The sequence below is a fragment of the Beta vulgaris genome, chromosome 1 (genome assembly GCF_026745355.1).
Source record: "Beta vulgaris subsp. vulgaris cultivar EL10 chromosome 1, EL10.2, whole genome shotgun sequence".
In the NCBI taxonomy this organism is placed as follows: Eukaryota; Viridiplantae; Streptophyta; class Magnoliopsida; order Caryophyllales; family Amaranthaceae; genus Beta; species Beta vulgaris.
This window is the reverse complement of record NC_079202.1, coordinates 60,999,983-61,021,894: the sequence shown is the minus strand read 5'-3', so window position 1 is coordinate 61,021,894 and position 21,912 is coordinate 60,999,983. Positions and strand designations below refer to the sequence as shown.

The 21,912-nt window shown below is 35.1% G+C and overlaps 4 protein-coding genes and 1 non-coding gene across 5 annotated transcripts; 2 read left to right on the top strand and 3 right to left on the bottom strand.

The window, feature by feature from the left end:
- Positions 1–3,049: 3,049 nt before the first annotated feature.
- LOC104890254 (putative invertase inhibitor) lies at positions 3,050–3,776 on the top strand. The gene has a single exon (XM_019250057.3). It carries the CDS (start codon positions 3,050–3,052, stop codon positions 3,590–3,592), a length of 543 nt encoding a protein of 180 aa, XP_019105602.1. The 3' UTR covers positions 3,593–3,776.
- Positions 3,777–5,386: 1,610 nt separating this feature from the next.
- LOC130590298 (uncharacterized) lies at positions 5,387–6,045 on the top strand. Its single transcript, XM_057392380.1, has one exon. It carries the CDS (start codon positions 5,387–5,389, stop codon positions 5,942–5,944), a length of 558 nt encoding a protein of 185 aa, XP_057248363.1. The 3' UTR covers positions 5,945–6,045.
- LOC104909053 (uncharacterized) lies at positions 5,724–10,044 on the bottom strand. Its single transcript, XM_010698269.4, has 5 exons — positions 9,554–10,044; positions 8,898–9,003; positions 7,542–7,629; positions 6,333–7,398; positions 5,724–5,863 (listed from the first exon to the last, which is right to left on the bottom strand). Exons 1-4 carry the CDS (start codon positions 9,935–9,937, stop codon positions 6,333–6,335), a joined length of 1,644 nt encoding a protein of 547 aa, XP_010696571.1. The 5' UTR covers positions 9,938–10,044; the 3' UTR covers positions 5,724–5,863.
- A 12-nt stretch (positions 10,045–10,056) lies between these two features.
- On the bottom strand, positions 10,057–10,128 carry TRNAQ-CUG (transfer RNA glutamine (anticodon CUG)). The gene has a single exon. It is a non-coding gene; the product is annotated as a tRNA-Gln (tRNA).
- A 716-nt stretch (positions 10,129–10,844) lies between these two features.
- Positions 10,845–13,292, bottom strand: LOC104882800 (cytochrome P450 703A2; the record flags this gene model as incomplete). The annotated part of the gene is made up of 2 exons (XM_010667230.3): positions 10,845–11,520; positions 12,348–13,292. Coding segments are annotated over 2 exons (1,584 nt in total), but the record flags the coding sequence as incomplete, so codon positions are not given.
- Between the last annotated feature and the right edge of the window lie 8,620 nt (positions 13,293–21,912).

The following is a 21,912-nucleotide window of genomic DNA, read 5'->3' as shown; positions in this document are numbered from 1 at the left end:
ACTAACAGCTAGACCTCTAACAAGGACCAAATACTAAAAACAAAAAGTGGGAAGGTCCTCCTTCATGCTTACTTTACACCTCTTGCAACTTTCTCGTTCCTCTCTCTTCCTTCATGCTTACTTGACGCCTCTTGCAACTTTACTGTAGGAGTAACAGCAGTCTAGTCTACCAACTACTCGACAGACAAATTCATAGAATTTCCAACAAAAAAAAAAAGATTTTTCTTATTAGTTGTATAGTAAATGTAAAAAAAAAAGAGTAATAAGAAATATTCTTGGGCGAACTAAGAGAAAGATTATATTCTTATTATGGTTAATCTACACCAATCTATGCTAAGCTTGTGGTTAAACTACACTAATATATGCTAAACTGACCCATGTTTGTGTTTAAACTACACTGATTTTTGCTAAACCAGCTCATGTTTGTGGTGAAACTACATTAGTTTGCGCTATAACAACCCATGTTTATGGTTAAACTACACTAATCCATGGTAAGCTTGTGGTTAAACTACAATAATATATGCTAAACTAATCCATGTTTGTGTTTAAACTGCACTTGTTTATGCTAAACCAACCCATGTTTGTGGTGAAAAACTATACTAGTCTGCGCTATAGCAACCCATGTTTATGGTTAAACTACACTAATCTATGTTAAACTTGTGGTTAAACTACACTAATCTATTTCTATTATATAAGGGAAGGGGGGAGCAATGGTGTCCTCTTTTGAAATGCCTATTTTCCCCCCTTCTCTTTCTAAATTACAAAAGCAATGTCAAAATCAAAATATTGAAAAGAAATTTACAACACAAAGAAATTTTACAAATCACCCATACAATTGAGAAAATCACGTTATAAAAATCACGCAAAACACTCAAATAATCAAGAAACTTTATTAAAACTTAAAATTAATATACAAACTAAAACTAATAACCTAGAACGTCAATACATACAAAAACATTTACAAAAATTTACTTACAAATCACTATTCTCAAGAACCATTCACAATTAATGGTGGGTCATGATAAAAAATAGAGGTGTATTTGTAGTGAAATCATAATTTAGAAATTAGACAAGAAAAAAAATTATTTACTTTTTAATAGTATTTCCTATATATAATGAAACTTTTACATATATTTGGACGTATTTTTTTTCTATTATATAATAGCGATAAGTTATCAAGGTAAAAAGGTTTATATAAAATATCATTCAAGAATTAAAGTACAACATATCTCTATTATATAAGGGAAAGGGGAGCAATGATGTCCTCTTTTGAAATGTCTATTTTGCCCCCATTCCCTTTCTAAATTACAAAAGGAATGTCAAAATCAAAATCGACACTCAAAGAAAACTACCGAAAATTAATGTACAACACTCACTCACAAATCACTTAAAAGAAGAAGCTTTACAAATCACTCATACAATTGAGAAAATCACGTTATAGAAATCACGCAAATCACTCAAATAATTGGAAACTTTATTAAAACTTAAAATTGACATACAAACTAAAATTAATAACCTATAACGTCAATACATACAAAAAGTTACTTACAGATCAATATTCTCAAGAACCATTACCAATTAATGGTGGATCACGATAAAAATAGAGGTGTATTTGTAGTGAAATCAGAATTTAGGAGTTAGACAAGGAAAAAAAATATTTACTTTTTATAATGTTTAGAATTTAGAAGTTAGTACTGTACTTAATTCAAAAATCAACTAAAAAATTATAATATCAAAAATCAAAATAAATTCAATAAGATTTCTATTTTGTTCATGGAATTTAACTTTGAAAAGTAAAAAAAAAAAAGACAAAAATAATGGTGAGAGACTTAAGTGACATAAACTAAACCAATCGAATTTTGCAACAAAAAACAATTATACTTCATATGTCTAATGTTCAAATTTTGATTCTTATGCCGAAGAAAATCGAGTTTCTGTTTCGAAAAAAATTCAAACACGCATCGCGTGCAAAAAAATCTAGTTTATGCTAAACTAACCCATGTTTGTGTTTAAACTATACTGGTTTATGATAAACCAACCCATGTTTGTGGTAAAGCTACACTAGTCTGCTATAATCTCGGTTTCTTATTTTGTAATTCTTGAACTCTAAATGCTATAATTAATTTTTGTTTATTTAATTTAAGTTTTTTTTCGAGTATTTTCATTGTTGAACAATGCAGACACATCATTATTGGTTAGAGAACTCAAAATTCATTTTATAGATTGTTGAACAATGCAAACATATTCTTAAAATTTATTCACTTGGTAAGGTTTGGAGGGAGGTAGAAGAATGGAAAAGCAAAAATCAGACAATTGTACTATTGTACTTCTGTTTTTTTAATAAAGTTATATCTTGACATTTGTGCTCTTTGTTTTTTAAAAGTAAACCCTTTCAACTTTTTCTTGTTAGAGGGCAATTGCCCTCTTTTTTTGATCCATATGAGTCACGAAGGCAGTACAAAATATAAAGAAGAGGCTCTTTCAAAGAAAAAAAAAGTATAAAGAAGAGGAGGGGAGATTCAAACCTATGACATATTGTTCACAACACCTCAATCTTAACCACTAGGCTAAGACATTATTGGTATTAATGAAAGACAATTGCCCTCTAGCTGTTAGTGGTTTATCACTCCTCCAGACTTTATTAGGAGCACTTTTTAAATATATAAGTATTGATAGATTTTGTCATTAGTCACTTATTTCCTAAACAGAAAGATACTTGTAGTTGAAGGAAAAGGTGAAAACTAATGGATCTTATTACGTTCCCATTTACACTTTAAATGCGATTTCCTTAATTCTAGCCAAAATTAAACTCAATTGCATACAAGATCCTATTTAAGTGTAATCACATTAATGGTTCTTTAACCCCAAAGGTGCTACAAATGAATCATCTGACAAGTGACCAAAAATTAATCGTATGGAACTAATATATTCAATGAATTCAAATGATCAAACTAGATGCTATTCAACGAATCAGAATCAAACTAATTTTCTTCCTATATATTTGGGACACCCTCCATATTCAAATTAACCATATCCTCTATAGAATAATATGGAGTATTATTCTATGTTTCTAATATTATTCATCATTTCCTTAAGTTATTGTTTGGCAAATGCTACAAATATTGTTACTGATACTTGCATGAACATCTCAAAATCCGACCCGGATTACATCAAGTATGATTTCTGCGTAAAGACATTCGAGTCGGATCCTCGAAGCTCCAACACAAGTATTGATGGACTTGTAGAGATCTCCTTTAACTTAAGTTCATCCAAAGCAATATCCATTTCTACAACCATTGCTCAACTCTTAAAAGATCCGAAGTTCGACCCGTTTGGTAAGAGCGCATTGCAAGCTTGTTACGAGATCTATTCGGATGCTCCGGATGATCTACAAGCGGGTCTTGAGGCATTGAAGAGGGGGGATTTTTCCACAGCTAATGTACGTGTGAGTGGAGCTCTAGATATTGCACCTGATTGTGAGGATTCATTTCAAGATAAGCAAGGGGAAGTGTCTCCTTTAACTAAGGACAATAGTGAATTTTTCCAATTAGTTGATATTTCTCTTGCTTTTACTGTTCTATTGAAAAAGTAACTTGGTTACTTATTAATTCTTCTGTCCCAAAATGAATAATTTTCTTTGCGATAAAGCACATAAGCTTGGAACTTTTCCGATGTGGGAGAACTGAAGACTAATAAACTATTGTTGCTAAATTAAACCTTCACTTGCACTAGCAAACACCCCATCTGGCCATCACAAAGAAGGTAAGTCATGACAAAAAAAAAGAAAAGAAAAGAAAAGAGGCAGGCTTTGTAGGCAACAACTATTAGAATGGTGGTTCTCTCTTTAGTTTTCTAGAGAGAGTTTGTTCCCTCTAGGTTTTTCCTTGGGAGGGTTTCTTCCTAGCCTCCGCGGTTAGGATTTTCACTTTTTTAAAGCTTTCTCCTTCCTTCTTTCTTCCTCTTCTTCTTCCTTCATCCTTTTCTTAGGGGCTACCATTGGTGTCTTAACCAGTGGTAAGCCCCGAAAAATCCTATATATTTGCTTTCAATAAAAGTTCCCATCTTTTAGATGGTGATTTTTTCTAGTATGTTGATTGTGTTGGTTTTTGAAGAATTAGGGTTTCACAACTTCTGTAAAATTATGGAAGACTATTAGAGTACGTTCATCCCAAAATTTCCGCATCTGCAGATCGTATGCCGAACCAGAGCGAACTCACAGATTGCATTGCTTCAGATGAAAATTTTTATTAAGGCAAAATTAAGTCAAAGCTGCGATGTTTACATTTCTAGGGTGATATGTATTTCTATTAAAATTTTATGTTTTTCAGAAATGGTTTGTAAGTGCCGTTTGGCGAAATATTAATGAAATCCCTTTTCTTTCAAAAAAAAAAAAAAACTATTAGAATGGTAAGGAGTCTAACAATAATAACTTGTGTTAATAGTTTAAGTTTGAATATCATGATATAATTCTAAGACAACTACTTGCATCTTGTAGGTGATTACTTGACTAATGATTTAGATTTTACCATATGATAATCATATCTGTATTTTCCTTATAAAACACCATCACGCCAAGCTTAAAATTATGTAACTTTATAATTTATTAAACAATGAATTGAATTAATTGGAAAATACAAGTGCAATTAGTCTCGGGTACCAAAATTAAGAGATTTTATATAGAAGGCATTTGACCATCGGCTAATTTGACTATTGTTTTATATATTTGTGTAAGTTGTTTGTATTGGTTTGTTTGACTATTAACTTTTTTTTAAAAAAGTCGTTGCTTGAATATTAATTGTTTATAAATTATGTTTGACAAAATTTGTTGGAGTTGGCAAATTAATACATAGAGAAAGAAAAGAAAAGCGATATAAAAAGCTAGTAAAACCAATTTTTTTATTTTTAGCTAAAAACTGAGTTTATTTAGTTGCGTAAAACGCCATTTATCAAACATCCTTTGTCAATTATCCTCCCATTATCATCAAATAGTATGAATGTATTCACCAAACTTGCACACATAAAACAACACACAAAAACGAATTGGTAAGTTATCACGAGAAACAGTACTACACTAGAGTTTGTTCAGTAAAAAGACAGGCTTTAAGTTGAAAAATGGCAGTTTCTCTCCCATGTGTAAGAGATTATAAAGTGAACCGTTTCATAGATTCATAACTCACATCCTTCCTGTAATTCCTAGTACTTACTTTCTGAACATATGCGGTGAAACTAATACAACAAAATCATTTACAAGAAACATTTGTTTTTATGTTTAGTGTAGAAGGGTTGCAAATAAATCACTCTACACTGAAGTCTCCATTGGATATAATACTCCTTATAAATTACCGTAGCATACATCCCAAAAACTAGAGAAATTACGTCCGAAAAGATGAAGAAATCCACCTACTATGTCTTCATCATGATTTTACTCAGCTGTTCACTAGCAAGTACTACTGCTTTGACCAGCCTTGTACCTTCTATCTGCAAGCACATCTCTCAAGCCGACCCAACAAATGTAGATTATGGATCCTGCATGTCAGCACTTGGATCGGATCCTCGAAGCCCTATATCGACAGCTCCACAACTAGCCCGAATCTCCTTCGAGTTGAGCATATCAAAAGCCAAAGCCATTACCTCGGAGATTGACAAGCTCTTAAAGCTCTCCACATTTGATCCTCCTGCTACAAATGTCTTGAAAGATTGCTCGGTTGCCTACTCGAGAGTCCCAGGTGTTCTAGAAGCAGGTCTTGAGGCGATAATAGGTGGACAGTTTGACACAGCAAGTACAAGGGTAAGTGCAGCCATGAATGCTGCTGCTACAACTTGTGGAAAGTGGATCAAGGATATGAGAGGGAACATAGCTCCCCTGCAAAAGGAAATCAATGTATTCAACCAGCTGGGTGCCATTTCTCTTGGTTTCACAAAGTTGTTGAGGATTATAAATTAATCATGTATCACATCTATAAATAATATATTTATACTTATGTGACTTCTTGCCAAGTTAATAAGTTATAGTCTTAGAGATCTACCAAAACTTTACAAAACCATAAGACCTGCCAAAAACTTAATAGGATCCCGAAAATAATCAACTGGTGCAAGAACACCATATCATATTCCATCCCAAGCTTTACCATGTCTTTATATTCGATAAGTTACGTAATAAATTTAGAGCTAGGCTATTTACAGAACATGTTATGTGAAGAACAAAGAGGGGGTTGTTTTATAATTACACCTTGGAGTGCCCTTACCATCCTCCAATCTCTTGTTCTCCACAGAAAATGTTAAAGTAAATAATCTTTTCCATAAGTTTCTAAATTCGAGGGAGAGCTAAGTACCTAATAACTGCTGTTTGCAGCATCATCCACGTGATCCCCAGCAACCACATTTGCAGATGTGACACTATCTTTTTCATTTGTGTTATCCTTTCCCTCAGGTTTCCTGAACCAACACTGCTCTGGGTTATGTCCCTTCTTTTTACAAATGCTGCAGAACTTAACCTTCTTATCCTGGTCCAATTCATGGTTTACATGAGGTACTCCAGGCCTCTTCATAGGAAACCTCTGGGGTCCAAATTTCTTGGATGGCTGAAAAACGGGCAAATCAGCCCTAGAAACAAGAGCATCACCCTTGTTTCCCTTGTGACAAGATTCCTCTTCTGCCTTTAGATGATTCATCAGCATCCATACAGGTAAATGGTCTTCCTTCATCAACAGGATGCTGTACGGTTTCCAGGACGGGGGAAGCTTGGAAATGATGACATTGACGTGAAACTTTTCCTCAACATACATGCCAGAAGCAATAAGAGCGTCTGCAATTTGATTAAACTCGTGCACTTGTTCAAAGATGGATTTTTCTTCAATTATTTGGAATTCAGTATACTTCTTAACAAGAGAAACATTTGCTCCATGCTCTTCATGCAGATAGATGAGCTTGAGTTCTTCCCAAAGATCTCTAGCAGTGCCTGATTTCTTCGAGAAATGTCTTAAAAGATTGTCACATAAGGAATTTAAGATATTTTGACGACAAATATGGTCATCGTCCATCCATCTTTCTACAGCAGATAAAGTCTGCGAAAGTTCCCTGTCTACGACTCCCACGGCACTTGGGCACGGCTCAGAAAGCACATACGAAACTTTCAATTGGTTCAAATACTGTTCCATTCGATCTTCCCATTGCTGATAATTCTTACAATCAAAACGAATAATCTCAATAGGTACAAGTCTTTGAGGTGCAGAAGCCACAACTGATGCATCTTCAGTTCGTCCTCTAGTGGCCACAAGTCTATTGTGTGCACCATCTTTTCTAATAGGTTCAGCTCCACTGTGTCCACCACCATTCTGTTTGCTTCTATTTGCAGAGATATGATGCTTAGCATCAGCTTGTTTAGTCTCAAGTTCAGATCTAAAATACATTATGGCATATGTGCCACTAGTCATTTCAGTTCATGCATGCAGTAAAAATTACAAAGAAAAGAAAACCCAATACAAAAACAGAAATTAACAAAATCATATTTTAAACAACTCTTAAAACGGGAAAGTTCCGACCTTAGTCTTGATTCAACCTTTGCTATGGCTTCTTCAATTGTAGGGAAGCTCTCCCGAAAGATTGACCATTGGTCAGGAAATAAGCTAACTGAAATTAGATGAAAGAGGAAGGATGAGATATACAAGTATACAACTTCGCACCAATCACATATGCTTAACAACAGGAACTAGTGACACACATAACATAGTAGTAATATTACATTTGTTCCAAAATATTAGCTCAGCATGGCGAACTTTGAAAATTATTTTGACAGATATGAATCGATTTATAATAGGAAATCACCATAGCAACATCGCTAGACATTTAGATTTGGTCAATGTGTTACCCAATTTGACCCCCCCCCCCCAAAAAAAAGAGCTGCAATATGAAGGCGAGTTATTACATAAAAGTGGTATATTTTTGGGATAATTACAAATTAGGTAGCAAATTGTCTTCCCATGCCCATTTGTACTTCAACTTAGGTAAGATTACTTTTGGTTGAACTCGGTATATGACCATGAAATTCATACGAGGCATAGACGCATGCTACATTGAAACAAAGAGATTGTTTGGTCACAGTTATAATCTTTCCCTCTAGGTTCTTAAACTTCATCCCTTCCTTCCTTTGCCTTCCTCAAAGGGAATAGATCATGTAAAAGTAACCAATTAGGCAATACAGCCCACAACACTAAACATGAAAACATCACATTTTTAGAGTAGATAAAGAAATACAATACTAGTACAAGAATTTAAATAGAGGCTGTTTCTACTCAAAGTACTACTTTCCACATTATAAACCAACATAACTACACATAAGAAACTAATCCATCTGTTCCATATCATTTGTCACAATTCTTTTCAGGTTGTCCCAATTAATTTGTCAAATAACCGAATTTCCTTTCCATTATCTCTATTCTCTGTATTGGGTCTCACACACAACCATCCAGTAAAATGTATCTACTTTTACGCTATCCTAAGCAGAATGATTATAATAGAACACAATTATGCTAGATACACTCAACAGTCAACATCAGTCTTTGCCCCATTGACGAAAGCACTAACACTTGCATTTTACAGGAAACCTTTTATTCGTGTTTACCTTCAAATGTAAGCTGGAAGCCAAGAACAAAAATAGTAAAGGATGCTCGAATTGTAGTTAAGAGCTGTTTGGATGTCCTCATTAGAAAAATACCTACTAGATGACTGAAGTTCCCCTATATGCACCTTAAGAACCAAAAAAACACTCAAGTGCATCTACATGTTCAACTAACACAAACGAAAAAAAACATACAAAAATGCGCGATTATGCCATGTAAAACGAGCTTATTAAAAATGCACACCAAAGCTTACCAAGGAAGATCAAGGTATATAATTACATTTTGGTACAGGCATGACCTTCCCATCCTTCCATGATTCTTCTCTTATTGACACAACTTTTCTCCCTCCAGAACTTCTGACAGCAACATCTCTCTTTTGTGATAACTACAAACCATTCCAAAGTGCTAATTACTCAGCAATTCACATTCACATGAAGTATTTATTTACACACGCGCACGCACACACACACCAAATCAAACCATTTGATTCTAGAACATGTATAATGATAGATGATAATCACCATTTCTTGTCCATGATTAACCAAGATATACAAAAAGCATACTACTAAAAGATAAAATCATCAAACTATCAAATGGTAAACACAACAAGATTATCAAATAAATACCAAGATATTAAATTCATCTCAATGTATAATTTCAGTACATCAAAGTTCGTTTGTTCTGAATAACATGTAAATCAAAGATATTACATTTTTTTTCAGAAGTGTTACAAAGAAACTATGAAATAATCAAATGTTAGACATTTAGTTAATCAGAAACAAAACCTAGATTAATTCCTAATTAAACCAAATCAGATTACAATTTCAATATCCAAATACAAACTTAGGGTTTAATTCAACACCCCCAAATCATAAACACATTATTAAAAAGAAAAAGAAATAAAAACAATCAATTTTTTTTAAAAAAAAACCCACCTTGCAAATAACACGACATGAATGAACAACAGGATTATTTTCTTGTTCTTCTTTAACAACTGTTTCTTTCTGAGCAACATTCATGGAGGTGGGCAAAACGTCGTCGTTTTGGTAGTTGTCGGGAATTGAAAGCAAGAAAGATTCAATAATTTGTCGGACGAGAATTTTGTAGGGTAAATCGGAGAGGTCAAGGTTGAGTTTTTGGGAGACTAAATGTCGGACTTGTTTCTCAGTGATGGAATCAATGTCGGAAGAATTAAGGATGTCGGTGACAGTTAATTTGATTTTGTCGGAGATTTGGGAGTCCATTTTTAGTAAAGGGAGAGAGTGTGGAGAAGTTGGAGAGAGATTAAGGTTTGATGGAGTGAAGTATGTTACTATCATACTTGAGTGAGTGTGAGAGTGAGAGAAAATGAGTCTGCCATTTTTATGAGGGAAATTTGGAGGTTTTGGAGAAAGGGTTTTGGGAGAATATAAAAAGTGGGAAGGGAAAAGGAAAAAAAAGGTCCTACCGAGACTCGAACTCGGGTTACTGGATTCAGAGTCCAGTGTCATAACCACTAGACCATAGAACCATAATGTTGATGTTTTTCAGAATGTGAGTTTTTGTCTTTATTACTGAGGAAGTATTTTGGAGAAGTTGGGTTTCAAACAACCCTGAACATGAGGAGTACGACATGTTAATGTGCTTTAGATGATCTACATCTCAAGGTTAGGCGTTGATGGACACATATGAAGATACATATTGTGGATTGGTCGATATTCAATTAAGTTTATATCTTTATTTAAGCTTGTAATACAACTTCTTATCCGAAAAATACATACTAATAGATTAGAACATGCAAACTCTTTTACATAATCAGTGGAGAAGTATACTTTTTGGAAGAAGAGTTTTGATGTGAAAAATTTGTTCCTTGATGGCAAGGGAAGATTTCGCGATTTTATTGAAAATGACGTGAATTTATCCGAACAAAGAAGCTTTTTGCGTTTTGAAATTATTGAAAATTATTAATTTCAACGAACTATCAAGATATAATGTTGTGAAATATTGTTAGTCGGTTTTCTTATCTTGTATTATAAGTAAATAGGAAAATTGAAAAATTAGTTCTAAATAAACCAAGAAAAATGTAGCAAGGAAACAATTTATGGTGTAAGACAATGTAACCTCTTTTTTTTCAAAACAAAATGCGTTATGACTTGTGTTTATAGTTTATAGAAATTACATACTTGTAGAGTTGCAGTATACTAATACTAAACAACATGTTAGAGTCGATACAAACTTGTATTTGTCTATTGTGCTTATAAGTGCACCACAATATGAACATGTATCAAAGATATAAATGAGGAGCAAGCCTAGGTTTAGCCAAAGCCATTAAAGGTTGAGCTTTAGGCATAGTCATCCCATAAACTTCCTTAGTATCAATTTCTTCTGCCTTCATTCCATCAGGTGGTAACCAATCAAATGCATGAAAAAGTGTAGCCAATCCCATCAACACAAACACCACCCCAAGTGGGGCCCCAGGACATCTTCTCTTCCCAGCACTAAATGGTAATATTTTAAAATCAGATCCATGGCTAATCTCAACTCTACTTCCATCCAACGGCCAATGTCTTTCAGGGTAAAAATCCTCTATGTTGTCCCACACTTTAAGGTTACGTCCTAACCCATGTGTGTTGATGAAGACACGTGTCCCAGATGGGATATCATAGCCGTTGATTGTTGTATGGCGTAGTGATTCATGTGGGATTAAAAAGGGTCCTGCTGGATGCATTCGGAACGTTTCACGTACGACACAACGTAGGTAGTTAAGGTGGGGAAGATCTGATTCTGTTACCATTCGATTGGGTCCTACTATTGTGTTAAGCTCTTGTTGGATCTTGTGGAGGACACGTGGGTGTTTTATTACTTCTGCCATGGCCCATTCGTTGGTTACAGCTGATGTGTCTGTTGCTGCTGCTATCATATCCTATATTATGGATACTAATTGAGCATTAATAAGTTTTTTAAGATAATATTTATAATGTGTATAATTGACCATGAAATCCTTGTTTACATTATGTATTTTTAAAAAATTAAACAATTAGCGTTGTAAATATACATTGAAATAAGTCCAAAAAATTATTTATGATAATAGAAGTTAGAACAACTATAAACAAAGGAGGAAATGCATTTTCGAGTGGTAACTAGTAAAAGTATACTCATCTCATTCTATCCACACTCCATCTTAACAGTTTTACATATTGAGTTGTTGTTATAAGTAATTTATAAATTAAAATTCGGCAATACAAATATACCTTTTGTTCCAAATTTAACTTCACAACATTAGTTCAAATAAGTTATTTTGCATTATCATTTGTGATCTTTGTTTCTAATATGTGCGTGAATGTATATTTACATATTATTAGATTTTATCAAATTTGTTAATAGTAATTACATATGGTCAAATATTGGTACCTTGAAAGGCAAGTGTACATGACCAAGAATTCATTTTAAGATATAGGTATTATTCAATAAAATGGACTTGCCAAAAAATATTTTAATTTGTTTGCTTAAAATGTTACAAGTAATTGTAAATATGCGGACTCTGATCTCAACATTAATATATGGATGCAAGAAATAATTTTGGTTGGCTAATGATAATCACAACAAAATGGTAGCTAGGTTGTTTCAACTTTCAACTAGTAAGGCAATAATTATGTATTTTATTGGGTCTAGTAGGGCAACCATATATTTATGCAAATATGTTTTCTATCAAACTTTGTATCGATCACATTCAAATTATACATGAATTACCTGAATTAGAGCTTTAATATCTGCATCATCCATATGCTCATTTCCATTTTCACCAGGCAAAGCCAACAAAATATCTACAAAATCCATTTCACCCTCATTCACTCCCATTTCTTCTTTCCTTTTCTTCTCCTTCCTATGTTCCTCTATAATTTTGCGATGGAAATCATCTACCCTTTTTTCAACTTCCCTCATTTTCTTTTCACATCCATATGGATCAACCCACCTCCAAAAAGGCAAATAATCACCCAAGTAAATCAAGCCTAGTAACCAAAACAACTCATGTGTTATATGCATAAACTCTAGAGCCTCTTGTGGGCCCGCCGTCCCGGCCCCAAAGTATTGCTTCCCTAGCAACATTCTAGTCACGTTATTCATAGAAAATGCACCTAACACTTCCCTCAAATTAACAACTTTATCTTTGTGGGAACGAGTTAATACGTCTTGGACCAAATGTCGTGCCTCATCAGCCCTATGACTCACAAATAGTTCAAGTCGTCTAGTTGTGAGCAAGTGCTCCATGCATATCCTTCTCATTCTTTTCCATTTTGGTCCCATTGGAGCCAAGGCCACATCACCACTATTGTAAGCCAAGTGGGTTGCGGCTAAGGTATGTGGACGAGACGCAAATACATCATCTTGTCGAACTAAGATCTCACGTATGATTTCTGGATCATTAGTGGTTATGGCATCCACATTACCAAGCCTTATGTAGACTAAAGGCCCATATTTTTCACAAAATGAGGCGAAATCGCGGTGGGGAAGTGGCCCTAGTTGAAGGAGGTTTCCAAATAAGGGCCACCTTGGTGGGCCGGGAGGGAGTTTGTATGTTGTGTATAAGTAGGACTTGAGCCATTGGTATAAAATTTTGGTAGCAAAAAGTGCACACAGTAAATATATTGCTAAAGTTCCAAAATCCATCAAATTAAAATTTAACAAAGATGGTATTATTAGTTAACTGTTATCTCTAATGGAAGCAATAAAGCTAAAAAAGAGATGAAAACTATTAGCGTTGGTTGGTTGGTTTCCCTGGTCATGATATGCTAGTGAGTGATCTACTCTTTCTCCTATAAAGATGTGAGAAAGTAGTTTGCTCATTAACATGGCATGATCTATAAAATAGTATTTGGGAGCCAATATAAAAACCTCAATAGGTTAATAAAGTATAAAGAAATATAATTATTTTTTGAATTTTCTAACATTTAAACGAGATTATATAACAGTAGTAAATTGATTCATACGTCATTTCTTAACTACAAGACAACCAATCAATTACAATTAATTTACCACAATCGTAAATCGAAAAACTCTAACATAAACATGTAGTAAAAGAAAAGGGAAAGGTTGTTATACCTTCAATATTGTTTTGCTATGTAAAGACAATATATATGTATACAAAATAAAGATTTAATTATCTAGAAAATGAGATGATAGCCACCACATAATTTTAAGTTGTATTATTCTCCATGTTATAATTAAATGGCCCTAAGATTAAGTGAACATGATATGTCATTGGCAACAATCAATACATCTGATATGAAGTAACACATGTACTAACACATGTACTAAGTAAAGATTGGTCTAGTAGTATGCGAATATAATTGATGATGTGCGAGCTTTACACTTATGTTTAAATTGTCCTTTATCAGCTATACCATTCTTGATGTTCGTGAATCATGAATCATGAATCATGAATAATTTGCTATGTTGAATCTTAAATTTGTATTTTCCTATGTTAGGCCCCGTAGTATGGGTCCTTTGTATTTAGTTAGAATGTTGTATATTGGTTTGGCTTGTATCTTTGTAACTTAGGCCCATTATTAAATTAGGTTGTATTTAAACCTCACAGTTAATGTAATACAAACAAGGAATTCAATCCTAACATGGTACCAGAGCCACCGTTTTTTCTTTGATCTCTATTCCTCTCGCTGCTGCCTCACGGTTGCTCGTTCTTGCTGCCGCCACATCTTGGTTGTGCTGCCATGGCCGAAGGAGATAAACATGACACTACTTCGCCCTATTATTTGGGATCCGGTGATCAACCGGGTAATTTGATTACTCACGTAATTTTACAAGGAGATAATTATTTAGCATGGGCTAGGGCAATCACTTTGTCTCTTAAAGCTCGCCGGAAATTTGTGTTTATTGACGGAACTATCAATAAACCTACTGAGAAAAGAAGTTATTAGATTGGGATACGGTCAATTCCATGCTAGTCTCGTGGATGTTGAGAAGTATGGATTCCAAATTGGCCGCGTCCATCCCGTATCATGAGGAAGCACGTCCTCTTTGGGTGTATTTGGAGAAGCGCTTTTGTGTCGCGGATGGACCTCGCCTTCAACAGCTTAGGGCTCGTATTACTGGTTGCAAACAGTTGAAGTCCATGTCTATGGAGGATTATTATAATCAACTGATGGCTTTGTATGACGATCTTGCTCGCTTAAAACCTCTTCACGGCTGCACTTGTGGCCTCTGTAAGTGTGATGTCGCCGGCCGGTTTGCTGCCGATCGCGAGGAGGAAAAGCTTCATCAATTTTTTATTGGTGTTGATGATGATCTCTATGCTACTGTGAGATCTAATTTGTTGTCTCAACCGACTCCTCCTGACTTGACCCGCGCCTATCAAACCTTTCTTCAAGAGGAGCGGGTTCGTGGGATGGCTTGCGATAAAGCCGTGGTGGAAGACACTCATGTCTTTGCTATCAAAGGCTCGTTTTCACGGCCTGATAAATCTCAACTTGTTTGTTCTCATTGCAAAAAGAGGGGTCATGAAGTTTCTACCTGCTTTAAACTCCATGGGCGGCCTGCGTGGCATGAAGAGAAATTTGGGAAAGCCGTGGTTTCCTCCTCCCAGCCTGCTGCTGCCACCGATCGTCGACCACCGCCTGCTGTGCGCGCCAATGCTGCTGTTTGCAGTACCGCCCAGCCTTCTGCCTCTGTTATCACTCCGGCTGCCGACGACACTAGTGACGCAGGGGGGTCCTCTCTTCCTTCTTTGACTCCTGAGCAAGTCAAAGTCTTATTGAACCTGGTAAATAACACCAAACCAGATCATATGATGGGTGAGTCCTTTTCTTCTTCTTGGTTACTTGACACTGGAGCGACACATCACGTCACCGGCAATGCTGCCTTATTACTTGACTCCGTTCCTATTCTGGCTCGTCCCGTCGGCTTACCCGATGGTCATAATATCGTGGCAACACAGATGGGCAATGTTAAACTTGATGGGGGTTTACTACTTCACAATGTTCTTTTTGTTCCCCATTTAACTTGCAATTTAATATCGGTGTCCAAATTGATTGATGATTCTCATTGCTTTGTCCGTTTTACTGACTCTTTATGTGCTATTCAGGACCTGCGCTCGGGGAGCCTGATTGGAGCCGGTGAACGCAAAGATGGACTTTATTATTATCGTGGTCTGCCTACCATCTGTGCGGTGACTGTCTCGGACATCAGTGTTTTTGAGTTATGGCATCGTCGATTGGGTCATTCATCTGATAAGGTTGTCAAGCTTCTGCCTGTTTTTAGTAATAGTAATACTAGGAAAACATTATCTCAGGCTTGTGTGGTTTGTCCACAAGCTAAACAGTCTCGTCCTAGTTTTCCTACTAGTTATAATAAAGCCAGTCGTCAATTTGAACTGATTCATTGTGATTTATGGGGACCTTATAAGACTCCTTCTTCTTGTGGTGCTCATTATTTTTTGACCCTGGTGGATGATTTTACTCGTGCTACTTGGGTTTATTTATTGACATGCAAAACTGAAGTATATAAATCTTTTTGTTCTTTCTTTGCCATGATTGAACGACTATTTGAGGTCATTGTGAAAATAGTGCGTAGTGATAATGGCACGGAATTTAATTGCATGCTTGATTATTTTAATACCCATGGCATTCTTTTCCAAACATCTTGTGTTGGCACCCCTCAACAAAATGGTCGTGTGGAGCGAAAATGTAACACCCCCAAATTTCTCTCTTTTGGAAAAGATATATTAATATAAAACTCCTTGAGAAACTTGAGAGTATTACCGCCACGTGATAACGTTAAAGGCTTTAATACTAACTACTAACTGAACTTTAAACTAATGCAGCGGAATAACTGAACTAACTTCTCTTTATAAATATAAACTTTATTGTACAACTATATAACCTTGGAAATAAAGAAAATAAAATAACAACTACTTGACTAATTATGATTCCTCACTAGCTCCCCCATATGAAGTATGCATCAACCTGTAAAATCTGCTCACCAAAAGGGTCATCACAGGGACAAAGCCATAAAACAAAACAAAACAAAAGCGTGTCAGTAAAAATACTGAGTACATGTATATGCGGAATATTAAACACTTTATTTAATTAAACCTTTGAAATATTTAATTTCAAAAAACCTTTCTTGAATACTTGGTAATACTTATATAATATAAAGTATATAACCTTGATAAAAATTTTTTTACTTGCCTAGGTACCTTGCCTAAAGTGTGCACACCCCCAAGTTTAGTATTCCTTACTGAGTCTATTACGGGGAACTACCTTGTCCACATGACTTATACAAAAAGTACATGGGTAAATAATATAATAGCTACCGTTCTTGTTAATAAATAACAAGCCGTGGCCTCTTTATAAATTGTGATCATAAAAGATCATATATTAATAAAAATCCTTCTGAAATAATCCTCCTTTAAAAAGAATAATAATCTTATATAAACTTAGCCATATAAAGGCATAAATAAAATAACTTGCTTAAGGGTTAACCTTTGAAAAATAATAATTGTTAAAAACACTCCTTTTAAATATATAACATGAATCTAAAGATCAAACTCCTTCTAAAATATTTGAATATAAATTCAAAAATAAAACTCTATAAATATATTAAATGAAAGACATAATTCAAAGTTCATAAATAAAATTTATAAACATTCAAACATGTTCATATAAAACAGATGCAGTTCATAATAAAACTCATAAAAACATATATTTCAATCCAAAGTATTTTACTAAAAACATGATATTACACTTGCAAAACAATTATTAAAGATCTACAAATACACGCACCTTGAATAATAATAACTACTAGGGAGAAAGAGAAAAGGTAGGCTAAGAGGGAGAGAGTTTAAACTTGAGAAAAGAGATTTATTTCTCAAATTTGGTGTGAAAAATATGATGGGTGGAGACCCCTATTTATATACTAGTTGGATAGGTAGAATCGGAATAGGATTAGGAAACTAAAAGATAGATTTAGGGAAAAAGATAAACTAATCTAGCTAAGATATAACTAATATTTACGCTTATCCAACTAAGATTAGGAAAAGATATAAATTATCCCATAATACATAATTATATAAGGTAAATAACTAAAAAGATAGGTTAAAAGGAAGAAAAAAAATAAACAAAACTTTATAATCACACGCTAACAACTTAGCCGCGTGAGATTATGGCTAACAAAAAATTTTTTTTTTTTTTTTTTTTTTTTCTTTTTATAAACCTTTTTTTTTTTTTTTTTTTTTGTAAATCTTTTCTTTTCTAAACATTTTTAGGTTTTCTGTAAAATATTTTTAATTTTATTTTGAACAAACTACTTGAATGTAAAACTTAGAAAAGTTAGGCCCAAAATTCATTTGGGCTAAACTTTATTTTAAATACCCAAAACATTTCTTATAAAAGTCTTTCTAATAAATAATAAGCCTTTTTAGTAAATAAAACCTTTTTAAAAACTAAAACTTTTCTAAAAATATAAATATTAACTTACTAGAAAAAATACGGAGTATTACAGAAAACACCAACATATTTTGAATGTGAGTCGCGCTTTGATGTTCCAAGGTAACTTACCTGTTTCGTTTTGGGGTGAATGTGTGCTTGGAGCAGTTTATTTGATTAATCGCACCCCTTCCCGTTTATTGCACAATAAAACTCCGTATGAGGCTTTGTTTGGTGTTGCACCCGATTTTGATCAGCTAAAAGTTTTTGGTTCACTTTGTTTTGCGTATAATCACAAGGCCAAGGGGGACAAATTTGCTTCCCGTAGTCGTCGTTGTGTTTTTGTTGGCTATCCTAACAATAAGAAAGGTTGGAAACTATATGATTTGACCACTCATGAGATATTTGTTTCGCGTGATGTCAAATTTTTTGAGAATGAGTTTCCATTTACTTGTGCCTCCTCTTCGGTTGTCTCGAGTGATCATGTGGGTGTGGGTGTGGATCTTGATTTTTTGGATGATTTGGAGGATGTCTTAGGGGTGAGTGATGCTGCTAGGGCCCAAGATGTCCCTATGTGTGCTGGTGAGCTGGAGCCTACTGCCGCCCAGCCTCCGGTCTGTGATGTGGGCCCCTCCGAGCCTGATCTGGGCCTCGCTACTGCCACCGCACCATCTAGTGCTCCTTCCACCATTGTTACTGCTGAGTTGGGCCGCGGGAAACGTGACAAACGCCCATCTGTTCTATTGCGTGATTTTATTACTCCCACGATTTCCTCAACAAGTCCATCTCCCAGTTCACCGTCTCCTTCTGACTCCTCAGGTACTCTCTATCCTTTAGCACATTTTGTTAACTCGGACAAGTTTTCTCGACCACACCGTATTTTTCTTGCTGCTGTTACTGCAGGTCATGAGCCTCGAAATTTCAAAGAAGCCGCGCAACATGAGGGTTGGCGTACGGCTATGCAGCAGGAAATTCATGCCTTAGAACATAATGATACATGGGTCATGGCACCCCTTCCTCCGGGCAAGAAAGCTCTTGGTTCTAAATGGGTCTATAAAATAAAGTATCATGCTTCTGGTGAGGTGGAGCGTCTTAAAGCCCGACTTGTGATTTTTGGCAATCATCAAGTTGAGGGTATTGATTATCATGAGACTTTCGCTCCTGTTGCCAAGATGGTTACTGTTCGTGCTTTTCTTGCCGTTGCTGCTACTAAAAATTGGGAGTTGCATCAGATGGATGTTCATAACGCATTTCTTCATGGGGATCTGGACGAAGAAGTTTATATGAGACCTCCTCCTGGTTTTCCCGGCCCTTCCCCGGGTTTAGTGTGCCGCCTCAAAAAGTCTCTTTATGGCCTTCGACAAGCTCCTCGTTGCTGGTTTGCCAAGTTGGCCGCTTCCTTAAAGCGGTATGGTTTTACGCAATCTTATTCTGACTATTCCCTATTTACTCTCACTTAGGGCTCTCTGCAGCTTAATGTTCTCGTCTATGTTGATGACTTGATTATCTCTGGGACTCATTCTTCTGCTCTTGCTGCTTTTAAGAAATATTTGGGTGAATGTTTTCATATGAAAGATTTGGGGCCCCTTAAATATTTTCTTGGGGTGGAGGTTGCTCGTAGTCCAGATGGCATCTTCTTGTGTCAAAGAAAATACACTCTCGACATTGTTGCCGAGTCCGGTCTTCTGGGGGCCGGCCTGCTGCTTTTCCGATGGAACAAAATCATACTCTTGCTCTTGCTACTGGCGATTTTCTTGAAAATCCTGAAAAATATCGTCGACTTGTTGGTCGTCTTATCTATCTCTCCTTCACTCGCCCCGACCTTGCTTACACGGTTCACATCTTGGCCCAATTTATGCAAGCCCCACGGCAGGAGCATTGGGCTGCGCCCACAGTTCATTATTTGAAAGGTAGTCCCGGGCAAGGTATTCTTCTCTCCGCTGCTTGTGATTTGCATTTAACTGGTTGGTGTGACTCCGATTGGGCTAGTTGTCCTATGACTCGCCGTTCTATCACTGGTTGGTTGATCTTCTTAGGGCATTCGCCCATCTCTTGGAAAACCAAAAAGCAGCACACTGTTTCCCGTTCTTCTGCCGAAGCTGAGTATCGCTCCATGGCTACGACCACCACTGAGTTGGTTTGGCTTAAGGCTCTTCTCCCTTGGTATTGCGCATCCTCGTGCTATGAGTCTCTTTTGTGACAGTCAATCCGTTCTCTACATCGCTCAAAATTTCGTCTTCCACGAGCGCACGAAACACATTGAGGTCGATTGTCACTATGTTCGTGATGCTATACAAGCTGGTCTTCTTGCTCCCCATCATGTCTCCACTACCGAGCAGCTCGCGGATATTTTCACCAAAGCTCTCGGGAAACGCCAATTTCACTATCTACTAGGCAAGTTGGGCATTTGTAATCCGCATGCTCCAACTTGAGGGAGGGTGTTAGGCCCGTAGTATGGGTCCTTTGTATTTAGTTAGAATGTTGTATATTGGTTTAGCTTGTATCTTTGTAACTTAGGCCCATTATTAAATTAGGTTGTATTTAAACCTCACAATTAACGTAATACAAACAAGGAATTCAATCTTAACATCCTCTCTTACTAGTTATCATTTGTGTGCAGTGTGGTAGTTAGGGCTTTGCTCTAAGCCTATAATATATACTTATAGTACTAATGATAATATTGTTCGTTGTTTCTTGACTTGATTTGGTTTGGATAAATTATGCAAGTTTTGTAACTAATTTTTTCTCTCCTCGATATTCATGCAAATCCTCCATTGCCTCATGTAAAATTTAGTGTATCATATATGGGTTGTAATCTGAAAGATTTATATCCTAAATATTTGGTAATTTGGATGATTGGTCAATCCTTTATAAGTGTAAAAGAAAATGTATCAAATTAGACTTTTTTTGTATACAACTCTTCACGAGAAACAACTATTCATAATTTTTCTCTCAACTTGCGAGAAACCTTACCTTATTTTGTGGCATTGACCCATTGGTTTCAGATCTTCACCCACTTCAATCCCATTCTACTCGTGTGTCGGATTTTTACACACTTTTGAGGAGAATATGGAGTGGAAAGGATAGGAAAAGGAAAAATTCAACGCACATGTGGCAACGATATACTAAGGGTGCGTTCTGTTCAACTTAAAAAATTAAGTTTCAGGTCCAATAAGTTCAGATTTGTTCAGATAAGTTCAGATAAGTTCAGATAAGTTGCAATAAGGTCTAATAAGTGCAATAAGTTCCAATAAGGTCTAATAAGGTCCAATAAGTTCCAATCAGGTGCAATAAGTTCCAATCAGGTGCAATAAGTTCCAATCAGGTCTAATAAGGTTCAATAAGTTCCAATCAGGTCTAATAAGGTCCAATAAGGTCCAAATAGTCAATGTTTAATAAACATTTGTATTATTGTCCACTATTTTGTTATTCATAATTTCATATCACTATTAGCGGATTATGTTATTATTAGAATTATAATTAAAGTACCACAATGATTATATAGTATTATACTTGTATTAGTGTCTATTATTTTATTATTTATTTGTATTATGTCTATTATTTTATTATTCATATTACTATTAGCTGATTATGTTATTATTAGAATTTTTATTAAAGTACCACAATGTATAGTATTATACTTGTATTATTGTCTATTATTTGATTATTCATATTGCTATTGAATAATATTATAATCATGGTCAAATAATTAAGGTTAACAATAATAATAATAATAATAATAATAATAATAATAATAATAATAATTACATATAATAATAATAATAATTACATAATAATAATTAAGGTTAACAATAATTATAATCATGGTCAAATAATTAAGGTTAACAATAATAATAATAATAATAATAATTACA

Excerpts from the sequence above, each read along its gene's own strand:
- LOC104890254 (XM_019250057.3), top strand. The coding sequence starts at position 3,050 with ATGGAGTATTATTCTATGTTTCTAATATTATTCATCATTTCCTTAAGT.
- LOC130590298 (XM_057392380.1), top strand. The coding sequence starts at position 5,387 with ATGAAGAAATCCACCTACTATGTCTTCATCATGATTTTACTCAGCTGT.
- LOC104909053 (XM_010698269.4), bottom strand. The coding sequence starts at position 9,937 with ATGATAGTAACATACTTCACTCCATCAAACCTTAATCTCTCTCCAACT. Across the intron at positions 9,004-9,553 it reads CATGTCGTGTTATTTGCAAG|TTATCACAAAAGAGAGATGT; the intron begins GTGGGTTTTTTT and ends AATGGTTTGTAG. Across the intron at positions 7,399-7,541 it reads AAGGTTGAATCAAGACTAAG|ATCTGAACTTGAGACTAAAC; the intron begins GTCGGAACTTTC and ends AATGTATTTTAG.